Raw genomic sequence first — 15697 nt, 5'->3', positions numbered from 1 at the left:
GCTGCTAAATGACTAATATACACTTATTTAAGAGTAACAGAATCGGCTTGTGCTGACCATCTCCATCTTGTGGTGGATCCTTGGAATTTTCTACACTTAAAAAACATGACTCAGAGGGCAAGGGAGTAGTATCAATTTATGAGATTTGGCAGCATTGAGGAAAAACCCGTTACATGTACAAACTTAAGATTTCCTGTGTTCTTCTGCTGAAGTGTGGGCTCCTTTGAATAGTCTTTTAATTTCCATAAGGGTATAATCTGTTAGAATGTTAATGCCAATTGAGTGTTTTATTTTTTTTAGAATATACAGACTATAAACTGTTGGAAATCCTATATTGGTCACTTAAATGGATTAAATCATGTTCTTTTTTTTTATATGACTGGGTGAGTAGTACCAAGTTTTGGGGAAAAGTGGTTTGTTTCTAAATATCTGATTAAATGTGGAGCCATGTTGATTCCACTTTGGAAGGTATCCATAGCAAGTTGAGTGAAATCCCTCTCAGAGGCCAGGTGGCAGGTGTCTCCTCAGGTGCTGTAGGAAGCACATGAGGTTGTGAAGGACTGAGGTCTTCACGCAAATACTGACACAGGCTGCAAAATCAATTCTAGAGCAAATCTGGTGTACTTCTGAACTTTGTCTTTTAAACACAACATGAAGTAGCTGAACAAAAGTGTCAGATGGTGCATACTTGCCAATTTTTAAGCCTAAACTGAAAAGAAACTTGGATGAAATTAAAAATTTTCAGATTATAAAACTGGATGGAAAATCCATTATTGGGTACTAACTATGTCTTAGTGGTGCACTTGTTTTCAAGACACTGTCTTACCTTATTTTATTCATGCTGCCTTTTCTGGTTTATATTTATATTCTCTGATAGGCATATTGAGCCCAAGAATATTTAAGAGCTCTCCAGAGATGGGTGGGAGTTTGGTGTGACTGAGTGACAGAAGCTCAAGTGCAGGGTAAACATGGTGCTTTCAGTGGGAAGGAGGACCAGCAGTTTTGAGGAGCTCAGTGACACCTCTTCCACCCCTGGAATGGGATGTCCCCTTGTCCCATATGCCATGCCTGCCTCCCCTGACAACTAAACAAATGCAACCAAGGGAGCACCCCTTGGCTGGTGAAGGGATGGAGCTGTGCTTATCTTTCCCATCAAGTTATTACATCTACTTTTTTCCTTTAGCCAAGGGCATTACCAAAGCTCATCGGCAAAAGGACCCAGAAAGTGTCTACTTTCTGTGATGGAGGAGGAGGAGGACTGGGCGTGAAGTGATAAGATGTAGCTCTGAAGCTTTCAGAACAGAAACAGCAAGCAGATTTTAAACAGAAATTCAGTGATATTCTGCCCTGATTGTTAGCAATAGAGGGCCCTCTAAACACCTGTCCCCACCTGTGGAACACGTTGATCTCTCAATGCCTTTGCAGGGGAGGAGGCCCACAGAACAGCCCTTAGTTCTGTCTAGTCGTTTCTGTGGAAAGGAAGGCGCTTGTTGACTGCTGATAATACTGGCGGCACTTTTTGTCTGAGTTTGCTAATAACTGGAAGATTCTTGGCAGACATACAAAGCAAACTGTGTGGGAACAGATAAAGCGACACAATGCCATCTGCCAGCAAGCTGTTCGGCACAGCTAAGGGCTGAGGGTGTGGCCACTGATCTCAGTGAGTAGCCTTCATGAAGGTCAGCCAGCCCTTCCCTAGGGCGAAGGGGAGGCGTGTTCAAGCTCAGGCCTCCCCTTACCTTCCCCTCTCCCCTGGCCGACCAACAACTGGCTGCTTTGGCCTCTCGTTCAAGCCCATTCAGGCAAGAGATACTTTCTTGATCTAGATTAAACCCTGCCTGAATGAACAGTAACTGGGACAAGAGGGAACATTTTCCCCACTGCTTTTCATTGATCTGATTATCCTAGTTCTAGCTGCTCCTGTGCTTGTCACAGTCAGTTCAAAAGGAGGTGAAGTTCAGCTCAGACATTGTTTATCCTACTTTTAGGCTTTTACAAAGCTTTGCATCTAAATCAAGCCTCTAAAGGTTCTACTTTGCACCTGTTCTCAGACTGCTGTTAAGACACCTTAGAATTCTATGACAGAAACGGCTCACTTCCTGAAAGGTTCTTTTACAAAAGCCCCATCCACATGTGTGTGTGCACGCAGAGGTGCACACCCATGTCTGTCTTGTTCACTGTAGACTAGCCCCTCCTCGCTAACAGCAACTGGGTGTAACTGCTCTTTGCTGCCCAGAGCTGGGGGAGGGGGGAGAGGAGGAGGTAAGTAATGCATGGCTTTCTACATCGTTTTCTGGTGCAACTCAAAAATGAAGTGATCGCATAGGTGCCAGTGGTAAGCTCTTTTACTTTTCTTCTTCTTTAATTTTTAAAAACACTTCAATATTTAATGTCCTGACCAGCAGCAGTACAGACACTAAAAGCAAGTTTTTTTTTTTTTGCCCAGAAAAACAAACAAAAAAAACAAACAAAACCCCCAAACAGGAAAACAAACAAAAATCCCCCCAAACCACATATTAAAAATGGCAGGCTTTTTATAACAATAATTAAAGTAATAAAAACATACAAAACTTTGTTTTTTTAATATATATACACAGTACAAGGCTGAAGCACCTTTGACTTTTCTCTCAAAATTTGTATGAAAACACCCCACTGCAGCAACAATTTGGTGGGTGTGAATATATGTATACATAGAGCTTTGTACATTTCCCCCACAGAGTAATAAAAAAGGTACCTTCTTCAGTTTGTCGATTTGCTTTATCTTTAGGTTAAAGCTTTTCCAGAGAAAAGCCTATGGGTGAGGCTTTAGTACTGTTGCTTTGTGTGCTCCTAGGACCTGTTGCTTCGAAGAAAACTTTGCAGAAAAGTAACTGAAACAAATAAGCCCTTTACTTAAAATGCACCACACCTTCATTCAGCTGAAGCGGGTCTCAGTCCTGGCAGGAAGGAGACCGACCCCCACACTGCAGTGAAAGCAGGCTTGGGTCTGAGGCTTAGTGATCCGGCAACACAGGGAACAGAACACAGGCGGTCTGATCCAATCTTATGTACCCGGGGGCCGTAAGTGACAGAGCTTTAGTGTTGGTAATGGAGCCTTCATATTTTCAGACTAAAAAACGTGACACGGGGAATGAAAGAATAAAACCGCCTTTAAAAAATAAACTATGGGTGTTGTCCTACATTGGTTGCTCGCTGAATTACAAAGGTGATTCAATTGCATTGAAGTCAAGGCGAGTTCGTTCTTTTTCTGGAGCCTGGAATCCTTTGCTTCATGCATGGCACATTCTTATTTTTTTTTAAGCTTCAAACCTCCCAGTGAAAAATATTAAATATTCAAGGTAATAAAATAGATAATATTTCTATACTATAGGTTCGGCCTAGTGCAAGGGAAACCGTCACCTAGGATATCCCTTAAAGTAACCCCTAGGCCAATGCATTGCAGGCAATGCAAGGCACTTCCGTAAGTGATCCAGTTCTGCCTGGAGTCGCTCCCTTTCTGAGACAATCTTCTGTTTCTGGCTCCGCAGTTCCTGCAGCGAGAGAAATTCGCATTAAAAAAACTGGTTTCATGGAAACGTATGTGATGCAGAAATGTGCTGGAGGCCTCTTGGACAAGGAAACCTTTGGCACTTTTAATTTAAAAGATTTTATTTACTTTTAGAGGGGAAGAGAGGGAGAGAAACACCCATCGGTTGCCTCTCGCACGCCCCCAACCAGGGACTTGGCCTGCAACCCAGGCCTGTGCCCTGACCAGGAGTTGAACCATTGAACCGGCCACCCCACTTGAGCCACACCAGTCAGGGTTGACCCTCCAGCACTTGTGAACCTCCCCCTGCAGTGCTCTGGCAGTGGCCTCTGGGGGCCATCTGAACTGGTTCTGCCCAAGTCTTGGGTTCGCATAACACCTGCTCTCACAGAACCAGCGTCCCCTGTTGTCTCAATTTCAACTCTGGAATTTTAAAATTAAGCCCTGATACTGTACAACTTTATTTAGCTGCTCCAGGAGTGGCCAAGATGTGCACCCTCGATCTAAGCCCCTCCTCCCTGAACTGGGAAGAAGCCCTCAGGGTTTGTCACATGTCATAGTTGGAAGACCTGTTAAGCCAGGTTGCAAAGGGGAAGAAGGTGGTTGTTTTTCTCAATGACTTGATTCCTTCAGTAAAATCTTCTCCCTTTCTCCTAAGCAAATCACAGCGGGGCAGACTGACAAAGGAAATAAATAATCCCCCCAAAGGGATATCGATAAATAGCACCTTCATCCTTCCAGGATCAATATTCTGCAAATTAACACTTCCTTCCTTGGCTAGGTTCATCAGCTGACCCCTGAATTTCCCCCTAAGACTCCAAGTTTTAAACTCCGAAGAGCCGAATTCCCCCTCAAAACTTGTCTATAAGGGTGCCCTTGAATCCAAACATGAAAGGTTAAACCAAAAAAGCAGTGTGCCTTCAGAAAACCCCACCAGGAGCCAATTTTCATTCTGTTCTCCGCATGTGACGTCCCCCAGACTCACCGCCACGCTGTGGGAGAGCTGCTCTGCCGTGAGACTGAGGCTGTAGTGCTGGGCCTCCAGCCGCCTGCACTGCGTCTGCAACACCTGCCGCTCCAGGTTTTGCTCTGAAAAGACAAGCGATGTTGGTACATCTACACACAGGTCCACAGGCCCCAGCGACTGTTTTCCCTCTCGCTAAAGCAGCCAGCACAGCACTCTGGACCACGATGCTCCTGGCTCTTAGTATCACGCTGGTAAATACGTCGGTGTTACTAAGTTAGATCCAGCCCAGGGGATCAAAAAGAAAGGATCAAGCACCAAAAGGCAACTTATGGGATACAGATTAAGAAGCAATTAAGGTTGTAAGTTTATGCCTTAAGATATAGTTTTCAAAAAGAAAGATAATACCGGAATTAGCCTTGAAAGTTTTTAAGCTGCTAAAAAATGGCCAGAATAAACTTAGAAATTCAAAGTAGATTTTTAATGAGTAAAATAAAATCTCTGCCTTTCCAAAAGATCCCAGGCCTGGTTTTAACAGAAGAGTGATTTCAAACTTTCGAGGATAACCCCTGGTTTACATGAAGTGTTTTCGAGAATAAAAACCAGGGAAGGCTACCCTGGCCTGTGTGGTTCAGTTGGTTGGAGCATATCCAGTAAATCCAAAGGTCACAGGTTTGGTCCCCAGTGGGACGCATATGTGAGGCAGCTGGTCAGTGTCTCACTCTCTCCCCCCCACCCCTCCCCCTCTGCAACAGTAAGCATGTCCTTAGGTGAGGATGAAAACAACAAAAACAACCAGGAAGGCTACCTGACTGATTTTATAGAAGCTAGAACAACCATGACAACAAAATAAAATATAATAAAATTAGCCTCTAATACCAGTTTAGAAAAATTTTAAATATTAAAAGTACTAACAAGTCAAATTCGGCAAGTACATTAGAAAACAAAGGTGAAAAAATAGGGTCACCATCTCCATGGGTATAGAAAATGCATTAGTTAACCTTTGACAATCATATACCATAAGCTCAGGAGCCAATGGGATGCTTTATTAGACTGTTCCTAAAGTTTCATGAGACAAGAGCCCCTTTTGTGCCTCTATTCAATGGCTTAGAGGTCCTAGGCAATGCAGTATGACAAAAATTTTTTTTTTAAAACGTTAAAACATTCAAAAGGAAAGAACTAAACTTATAATTTGTAAGTCTGATCATCTGTGATTATCTAACCAATAAGGGATACAAAAATTTTTAATCTAATAAAGTGATATCTAAAATCTAATAGAAGTAGACTGCTCATGGAGCAAGTCAGCAAAAAATGTTTTACATAATTTACTACCATATTCATAAATGGAATAACATCACTATTAAAGATATCATTTCTTCCCAAATCTCTAAATTCAACTGAACATTCTAACGGGAATATTTTGGGCGGAGCAAAGGTGATCCTACAAATCATGGAGGAAAGCCAAGGGCCAAGAAGAGCTGAGCTGTCAGGAGAACAAGTCAGGGTGAGTTACTCCAGACAGGGGAGAGCTGCACAGACAGGGCACCACACGGGCAGGCTGGGGTGCCAATGGATGGGGCAGAGCAGCTCCGAGAGGCCTGGGCACAGGTGAGGCCACTGCATGACGGGCATGCCCCATGGGAAAACTGGTTATCTGGGTGGGAAAGATGAAGTTAGACTTCTGCCTTATTTCTTACACAGAAATGAATTCTAGGCACAAGAAAAGCAGAACATGAAGACTTTTAGAAGGAAATGCAGAATATGTCCCTGGTGGTAGGGAAGGAATTTCCAAACAAGGCACCAACAAACATCAACCCAGAAAAGGCAGATATGTTTCACTGCATTGAAATACCAAATGCTGCTATATATGGCTTCTGGATACATACATATTTACTTAAAAGAATAACATGTAGCCCGGGCCAGTGTGGCTCAACTGTTGGAGCACTGTCCCCTAACCAAAAAGGCTCAGGTTTGAGTCATGGTTGGGGCACATGCCTTGGTTGCGGGTTCACCCCTGGTCCAGACACGTGCAAAGCCCCATCTGGGCACACATGACCTCCAGTCCCAGCGCATATCCCTGGTCTGGGTGCCTACGAAGGCAACCAATGGATGCTTCTCTCATATCGATGTTTCTCTCCCTTCCTCTCCCAAAAAAGCAAATAAAAATGTTCTCAGGTGAGGATTATAAAAAAAAAGAATAACATGTAAGTGATGGACAAATTCAAATAAAGGATTCCATTGGAAGGAGGAGAGTAACTGAACTAATTGTATGAGTTGATGCTCTGGTGGCTACATGGGCACTTCTTTTGGTGGTCTGTTTCTGATTTTTCAAAATATTTGGAATGATTATGATATGCATAATGAAGTGTATGTTTAATAATATTTACAACATAGTATTACTTGAAAAAACTCTTCTATGATATGGTAACAAATTAATTAGGAGGCGGCAGCCCTGGTTTTGAGACCAGGAGTTCGAGTGCCAGTCAGTGCTGTACTCCAAAGAGGTTCTTCTCAGTAATCCACCTGCCTGTTTCCCTACGGAGGGGGAGTCGGGGCACCTCCACTTCTCCCTGTATCAAGTTCCCAACACCCAGTAGTCTCCACCTAAGCCAGAAGGGGCCTCTGCAGGCATCGTGAGGGAAGGGAGGTGGAGAGAAGGGAGGTGGCGTGCTGGGAGCATAATGACAATGCTAGCACTCCCCAGCACCCAGACCTGGGACCCCACCACCTAGGACACTAGAGCAGTGTAGGAGGGGTGCGTGTGCCAGAGTTTCCCCTGGGATGTGCTCCACCAGGCAGGGTGGAGTGTCACTCAAAGTTGAGAATAAACCATTCTGGTGTGGACAGGGGCCTGCCTCCCTGCACAAAGTGCTAGTCCAAGAGGATGACAGAGCCTCTGAGGGAAACCGCCACCAGCACTGAGACACTTCAGATGTGAGGCAGGCTCATCAGTGACCAGGTCTGGCTATTTGGGGCTCAGCTAAATTAATAAACTTTGTTTTCCAGGACCCTTGTATGTAGCTATGAGTGTCAGGACTGACAGAAAATTCTGGGGTACAGGTGCCCGGGCTGGGTAGCTCAGCTGGTTAGAATATTGTCCCAATACCCCAAAGTTGCAGGTTCGATCCCACAGAATGCTTAAATAAGTGGAACAATAAATTGATGGTTCTTCCTCTTCCTTTCTCGCTCCCCAGACCCTGTCTCTCTAAAATTAATTAAAAAAATTTAAAAAGTGGAAGACAGCACAGAGGGAAAGGCCCTTGGGCTGTCACACTGAGTGGTGACAAGCACTTGGTACTTAAATTTCTCTGGTGAGAATGGTGTCAAGTTTGTCCGCAAGGAATTACCTCTATAATCTATAAGTAGGCTCAGGAACCTGCAGACGCGTGAGGAATGGTTCTTGAAATGGGCAAAACAGTAATAGTATCTAGTTGTGCCCCAGAAAACCCGCCAGTGTTATTACTTAGGAACAGTCCCCAATGCTGGCAGTGAAATCCTGCACTGGTTCATCTATTCACTTCCATTCTTTTTTGGGCCCTCAATCTACAGCAACCTCCCTCCCCCTGCCTGCCCCTTTGTACCTTCTATATGTTCCTGGTAAGCTTCAAAAATTGCCTCAATCCCTTGCCACTTGCGCCTGGGGGGTTCTTCATCCTCCTCTTCTCCATCCTCCTCCTCCTCCTCTTCCGAGTCCTGGTCCGTCTCCTGGGCGAGGGGGCCCTTCCTCACAGCTGTGGGCTCCTGCTGCCCGTTGTGCTGGGGCAGAGGGAGCCGGCTCGAGGACTGCAGCTCAGGAATGTTGTAGTGGACGGATGTGTCAACTTTGTGGTTCTGCTCTGCAGACAGCACAGTTACGTTCCCTGGGGAGGAGAAACAGTGGGAATGAAATGTAGCAACCCCTGTTCTCCAGCCTCAGTGCCTCCACCAAAATGCCAGAGAAGAGTGAATCTGGGGGCACCCACATGGGGCTAGTGCAACTCCTGGGTCATGAAGTACTTGATGTGCTTGGTGAAACACCACCGAGTGCAGGTATTAAAGGAGGGGGAGGCTTCCAGGTAAGTCTGTGGGGGACACTGGAAAAACCCTCTGCTGTAGGACATATGGATCCTATTTTTGCCAAAAAGGCACCTCGCCTGGCCTTACTGAAAGTGCTTCTACTAAACTCAGATGGCATCACATGTTACATTTTCCCCACGAGTGGCCCACAGATCGGCAGCATCAGCAACACTCGAGCACCTGCCAGAAATGGAGACGTCCCAGACCTGCCGAGGCAGAAGCCACCTCTAATGGCCTCCCCAAGTGCCGCCAGCACACTGGAGTCCCAGAGGGGCAGGCTGCTACTGAGTAGCCGCTGGGCCTGTGAACGTCAGCCAGCGCTGCTGTAACACGGCGGCCTCCTCACCTTTGTGCTTCTGCAGGGCCTTCTGGGTGGACTGTAGCACGGACTCGTGGAACTGATGTGCAAACTCTTCTGCCATGAAAGGCTCCCACGGCTTACTCTTCCCGTTGATGCTGTGGGACAGCGGCACGGGAATGTCCTTGGGTGCGGGGCCCCTGATGTAATGCAGCATGCTCAGGCTCTTCTTGCCCCCCGGGGCCTCATTCAACTTGCCCTTCTCGCCACTGGCAGGAGTTGGCTCCTGGACTCGCGACAGCTCCTGTGGCCGGAGCTGTTCCAGTCTCCCAGGCTCTGTGGCCTTTGGGACATCAGACAGGGAAGCAGCAATACCCATAGGCTTTTCCATATCCAGAGAGGCTGGCTGTGTGGCTGGTTCTTTTAGAGACAGAAAACAAGGAAAACATTAAGAGCTGCAAGTGACCAGGTGGACCCTGACCTCTATAGTTTACATTTAACAAAGACCTAGTACAAAGGACCAAGACTTGGGGTTGTTTAATTAAATGTCAGTGCACACTGAGCGGCCTGAAGATGGGGTGTGGTAGCAGCAAGTCCATCCTTGAAAGGTGCCCCAGGAAGGCATCTAGAAAGAAAAAGAATCTGAAGGAAGAAGCAAGTCACTTTAGGCCATCCCAAAGGTAGAAAGTTATGTAGCCCAAGCCAACAAGAAAGACTGCGTTAGGAGTTAAGAAGAGGGCTGGACAATAAAGATCTGCTCCATTCAGCAGCGCAATGATGTGTAATCAAAGCCATAAAAAGAGAGGTGTGAAAGCAGATGGTGGAGAGGCCTGGAAGGCAGAATGAGCAAGAGAGACGCAGAAGAGAGCTGATGAAGGGCAGACAGGAGCAGCAGAGCCAGAGCAGCGGTGCTGAGACCCGGGACACGGGGCTTCGGTGGCTCGGGCCACCACTGGACTGACGGATGATGGCTCCTACACTGAGTGCCGTGGAAGCCAGGACCCCGCCCCCTTAGCTCTCTGAGCCCTGACTTCCGACTCTCGTGTTCTGTCCCGAGGAGACCCTTCACAATCATGGAGGAAGCTTGTATGAGAGACGTAGAGAAGCATGTCCTGTCTCCAGGAGGCGAGATTCATGAAGACGACGACTTGAGCAGGCGCTTCTGACCCTGGGCAGCCCCCTGGACAGTCCTGGGCAGTGGCAGATGGGGCTGTTCTTCCCGCCCTGGGCCTTACCGCTCAGGGAGACAGCAGGACTGTCCCTCGGGGAGTTTCTGAGCGAGTCTGCCGCTGCTGCCGACAGTGCCTTCTGCTTCATGGCATGGAGCATTTCGACAAGTTTCTCTTTGTCTATGAGGAAAGCAGCCTGAGATTAACAAGGCAGTTGCATCATTTCTGAGAGGGAAGGGGAACAGGGTTCTAGTCCACGCTGTGACTGGCAGGTGCAAGTCCTTTAAACCAAGGAAAACACAAAGCAGGCACCACGGGGACAGGCGGTGTTTCAAGGAAGAAACCTTCATGTTAGAGTGAGCCCAGATTCCTCGCAGCTTTTAACACACATTTCAGATGTATTCCAAAAACAGCTAGGTGATGATGGCTATATGAAATAATAGGTACCTATGATCTTCCAAGGCGACTTCTGAGGATCCATTCTTATTTAAGACAAAAATGTCGGCCCCAACACAAGGAAACAACCCAAAGACCCACAGAGCACCTCTGGAAGCACAGGTTGCTTCCGGGCGTATCCCTCCTCCCGCCCCTGCATGTAAGTGTAATTCCCACGATGGTTGCCATTTATTGAAAAAGGAACAGACTCCTGTGACGTTCGACACCAGGTTCTTGCTGAGACTTAAAATGGCCACATCACTGGTGGTTTCCTCTAGGAATTAAGTCAGGTAAAAAGATACTTTTTACAAACAGAACTATGCACATTCCCAGGGATTTGTACTGGTATCAACATGTCCCTACCCCTTGTAAGTCAAAGAAAGAATTCCAGCGTATTGGTTGAAGACAAAAAGTAAAATGCTACACCCCAATAATGAAGAAAGTGGAAGCAACTAAATGACCATTACGCACTTTTACTTTCCTTTTGACTTCCTTCCAGAAAGAGGTGAACAGGTATCAGCACGGGGGACTTGGAAGTGTGCAAATGAGCACCCCAGACAGGCCAAGTTCTCACGTGAACCAATGTCCCATCACTAAGCGAGCATGTGGGGCAGACCAAGGAAGTGGACGTGCCCAGAAAGCACTCTACACTATGTATCCCAGCCCCAAGAGTCAGCCCAACATGGACAACTTGGAAGCATCTTTCAGGGCAAAGAGTCCACTCACAATGTGTGTTGGCGCTGCCTGTGGGCCACAGACCACCCAGGCCTCCTACCATCAGAACGTGAAGGCCAGTGAGCCGTGTCAGTGGCCCAGTAAGGGGGAACACCCGCTACCATGGGGCCTGGAGTGCTCTGTCACAGGAAGGGGCACCTGTGCCTCGTGCCCAAGAGGGTCGATAACCTGCATTCTCAAGTGATAAGTGGCTTTACATGCAGAACAAACACAAGGAATTCTTCTCTTCCATCCCAGATAAAATGAGAGAACAGGCTTCAAACGGGACAATTTGAGTTTCAGATGGAAAAAGGTAGAGATATTGGGGCAGGTCTGCAAGAGCGGAGGGGCTGCTGCTTCCTTGGGGAGCCAAAAGGATTAAGAACACCCCAGGGCCAAAGTGCTTTCAGATTCAGCCTGGAACATGGGTCCCGGATATCCCCAGGAGTCCCACCCCCAAAAAGCCCAGGTGAGGCCCTACCTTTCCTCTTCTCAGCACTGATGTGGGTCAGGTTGAAGATGGTCAGGAACTTCTTCTTCTCTTCAAAGTTGGGGCTGTTGTTCATCTCATCAGGACTATAGCGGGTGAACAGGGCCAGTCTCGGGGAAGGTGTCTGCCGCTTGTTCTGAATGGTCGGGGGAGATGGGCTTCTCTCTCTCAGCATCCTCCTCCGCTTCCTCCGCTTCTGGGTCAGCAATTCCTCCTTCTGCTGTTGGGTGGTCAAGCCAAAAAGTTGCAAAAACTCTAGCTTCTAGATTGGGAAAGAAAACAAATGAGTTTGAAACCACCAGCAGTGGTGTAATGCCACCGTCCCAGGGGTCCCTCCTAGGGTCCTCAAAACCCATGTATCGCAGCCAACTCTGTGCTGGGCCTCGGAGGAGGGGGACCCTGACAGCATGCCCTGACACCTGCGACCAGTGGGGACAGCAGCACAGGGAGACCCCAGCAAATGTGGGGTCTACCGGGTCAGTGGGAAAGCCCAGAGGCAGGCACCAACACAGGCATCTGAAGCCTAGCCCATGACCTGACACAGCAGTGATGAGACCCCAGGTACCTCAGAGGATGTGTCCAGCTTGAGGGGTGGCTGCTCGGCCACGCAGCGGAGGTGGGCCCTGACCTCCTCTTCGTCACTCTCGTCGTAAGAGTCATCCAGGTCGTAATAGTATCCTGATGACAAGAACAGATGTGTTTAGCTGGACAAGAAGACTCGGTTCTGTAGTGGACAGGTGTGGGGGTGGGCACCCCTGTGATCTGTGTGTACAGACCCACCCATCAGGCCAGGCCCTGCTGGCACTTTTTGGCACCCCAAAACCTGGATTCCTTTCAACCCAGGGGGAAATGTGCACTAACCCCTAGTCCTAGAGCTTTTTCAGGCAGGAGGCAGGCTCCAGGTTTGGCTTGGACTCACAGCCCCCATGTGGCCAGGCAGTCCCTGGGCTGACACGGTTCCCCAGCAGGGGACCATTCGTCCGTCACACAGGCCTGGGGCCATGTCCATGGCAACCCAAGACTGTTTATGCACATCCGCTCATTCCTGCTGTGGCCATCTGGGTCCATTACCCGGGAGGGAACAGGCACAGTTAGATCCCCATTGTCTCAAAGGCACAGAGCATGCATGCAAACTCAATGTGCAGCAGACAGCAGCAGAATCCCCGCACTCAAGGGCACCAGGGGTTCCCCACCCTTCCTTTCCAAGGTAAATAGAGGAAGTCCTTCTTGGGCCCTAAATATAGTCTAGACCAGCAACCCAGGAAGACTTGGCCTTGGCCCCAGCTTCTGGCTAAAAGACTGAATCCAACACCACACAAGATCCAAATTTCCAGCAGGAAAAAAGAAACTGGTCTGGGGCCCTTGATCCCTCCTGGGGTTTGCAGATGGGGACAGCCCTTCTCACCCAGGGCCTGCTCGCCTGTTCTCCTTGGCTCTTTGGGGAACCCAGGGAGCTGCTGGCTATCCCCTGACCCCACAGGAGCAGTAAGGAGGTGGCCAGAACTCCTGTCCTTGCCCCTGTTCAGGCCCATCTGCCTGTAATTGATGATAGCAGCTCCCTATACGGAGCCCCCACTGGCCCCAAGCAGTCTTCTCAATAGCCTCCTCCCATTATGCTGCACTATTAATTTTTAAAATTATCCTATTAGCCTCTGTTCATCATTTATTAATCATGCATTTCTGTGGAGCCATCTTTACAGACAGGCTTTGATTTGGCTTTTCAGGACAATATGCATTTTGGCAGGACGGGTAAGGGCCCCAGGTCTATCTCCCCAGTAGAGGTATCAGGTAGCTACACAAAAGCCAGGGACCTTGCTCCTTGGAGCTGCTAAAACCCCAGAGTGGGAGGCAGGGGTAGTAGGAGGGGCTGAGTGACTGGCACTACTGCTCCCCAGTCCTGGGAGGTCAAGGGCCACCCAGAGAGAGCAGACCTTTCTCCTGGGCCTCTCGCCGCCTGCGCTCTTCCAGGTCCAGCTTGCTGACCAGCCTCCGGCGCTGCTGCAGGAACTCATCATAGATGTAGGTGGGGTCAGAGACCCGTGGCGCCGGGGGCCGGTAGGGCGAGCCCGGCTTCAGGGGTCCAGTGAGTTCCCCAAAGGGGGTTGGCTGGGTGAGGGAGGCCCGCTGCTGACCCAGGATGGTCTGGGTGGACTTCTCGAGCTCAGCGAGGAAGGGTCCAGGCCCGTGAGGAAAGGTCTGGTGCTCCAGGCTCCCTGCCTCCCGTGGTGGTGGTTGGTACTTGTCCAGTGGGGTGGCCTCGCGCTTCCGGGGCCCCTCCTCCACCTTGTCTGAGCAGTAGACCCGTTCCACCTTCACCAGCGGGACAGCCGCCTGGCGGCTGGGCTCAAACGGGGCTGGGTGGCTGTGCAGAGGGTGGCTCTCAGGGGCCCGCCGTGTTTCCAGGGTGCTGTCCATCAGGGACACCGGGTTCCAGAGGGCTGTGGGTACGGCGTGGTGCTGGGGCTTGGGCGAGATGAGGGGCGGGGGCCCGCCGAAGTGCTGCGGGGGGTCTCGGCTGCTCGGCTCATGACGGTTTGGTCCTGGCCTAGGGAGTGAGCAGACCAAGCCGTAAGTCATGAGAGCGTGGGCACGCCAGCCACCCACCCTTGGGCCTCCCAGGCAGCCTGCCAGAGCCAGCTGTAAGAGGCAGCTTCACTGGTGACCCAGACAGGAGCCCCCTTTGACAGCCAGACGTTAGAGGGGTACGAAGGCCTCCTTCTCTGAGCCACTTGCCCGGGGGCTGGAGGGAAGGACGCGGCTCCCACTCCCTGCCCCAGTACTGGCTGTTGCGCACGACTCCACTTCCTCTTCAAACACCCCAAGGAGAGCATGTGTAAATCTGCTTTTGAGAAGACAGGGAGGCAGGGGAGGTGGACGCTGCTTGCTGAGGGCGTAGTGACAGTCTCAGGCCTGGGCCAGACCCTCTTTCTATCCAGTTTCTCACCCAAAACCTTGCAATAGCTCATTCTAGTCCACCAATTCCAGAATCCCTATGAACTCCTGTGGGGACAGACCCTCGTCTTGGTTTTCCACAGGTGTCTCATTACACAGAGAATAAAGACAGAGCTCTGGTGCCACAGGGGTGGTCCTGTCACGGGTACCCACATCGAAAAATGCCAAGCGGTGGATAGATAATGGAGGGCAACCGGCTACCTTCAAGGCAGCCATAACTCCTCTGTCCCACTGTCCTCACAGACAGCAGCAAGAAAGACCAGCTTCTAGTGGCCGGGGGGGGGGGGGGGGGGGGGGGGGGTGTGTGTGTGTGTGTGTGTGTGTGTGTGTGTGTGTGTGTGTGTGTGTGTGTGTGTGTGTGTGTGTGTGTGTGTGTGTGTGTGTGTGTGTGTGTGTGTGTGTGTGTGTGTGTGTGTGTGTGTGTGTGTGTGTGTGTGTGTGTGTGTGTGTGTGTGTGTGTGTGTGTGTGTGTGTACAGGCGTGGGGGCGAGGGGAGGCCCTAACAGCCAAGGTGGGCCTATGCTCTGCTGCCCCCCGGTGGCCCCCTGTCAGAACTGCAGCAGCTGGGCTGGGGCCTGCCAGGACTTCGGTCATCCTAAATGACTATTTTCTTGGTGCATTTAAAACAAGATTCAGGGAAAGGCTATTTGGGTGTTTTCTTTTCCCAAAGTGTATCTGTTTTTTTGTTTTTGTTTTTTTAAGGAAAACCCATGCTGCCTAGGTGACCAGGGCAAGGTCTGAGGGGATAGAAGGGGAAGCTCTCAGGTCTGTCCCTGCCCAGCCAAGGAGAGACGTTTAACCACAGCCACCAAGGCTCCTCCTAGTTTTTCCTGGACAGGACTCAGGCCAGGAGATAACCCTGAGGCTACTGCACAGCCTCTAATCGGCAGAGTACAAAAGGGAACCACAGAAAGTTGTTGTTAAGTAGACAACAAAGGAATAAAGCCCATCAGCAGAACAAACAGAACAAATATTTCAAGCACTGCAGCCCAGCACTGAATGGCTGTCTATCTTGGAGCACAGGGGCCGCTCAGAACATCAAATCCATGCTGCTGTAAGGCTGAGTATGCCACCTGCTGCCGGGGGACCACTG

At 49.4% G+C, this 15697-nt stretch overlaps 1 protein-coding gene across 6 annotated transcripts in view; it reads right to left on the bottom strand.

Moving 5' to 3' along the window:
• Positions 1-2454: 2454 nt before the first annotated feature.
• GSE1 (Gse1 coiled-coil protein) overlaps positions 2455-15697 on the bottom strand; it is a 107627-nt gene continuing 94384 nt past the window's right edge. For 5 of the 6 annotated variants that reach the window (XM_090260930.1, XM_090260932.1, XM_090260935.1 and 2 more), the window contains 8 exons: positions 13584-14197; positions 12218-12330; positions 11644-11914; positions 10080-10193; positions 8893-9264; positions 8072-8350; positions 4512-4615; positions 2455-3530 (listed from right to left, as the gene is read on the bottom strand). In XM_090260930.1, coding sequence (XP_090117056.1) covers positions 3396-3530; positions 4512-4615; positions 8072-8350; positions 8893-9264; positions 10080-10193; positions 11644-11914; positions 12218-12330; positions 13584-14197 — 2002 coding nt within the window. In that variant the 3' untranslated portion in view covers positions 2455-3395. The remainder of the gene's footprint in view (positions 3531-4511; positions 4616-8071; positions 8351-8892; positions 9265-10079; positions 10194-11643; positions 11915-12217; positions 12331-13583; positions 14198-15697) is intronic. The other variant, XM_090260934.1, reaches the window with a different exon arrangement.

This window comes from Furipterus horrens, unplaced genomic scaffold (assembly GCF_987537825.1).
Source record: "Furipterus horrens unplaced genomic scaffold, mFurHor1.1.pri manual_scaffold_13, whole genome shotgun sequence".
Taxonomy (NCBI): Eukaryota; Metazoa; Chordata; class Mammalia; order Chiroptera; family Furipteridae; genus Furipterus; species Furipterus horrens.
The sequence above is the reverse complement of the archived record's forward strand: the minus strand, read 5'-3'. Positions and strand labels throughout refer to the sequence as shown.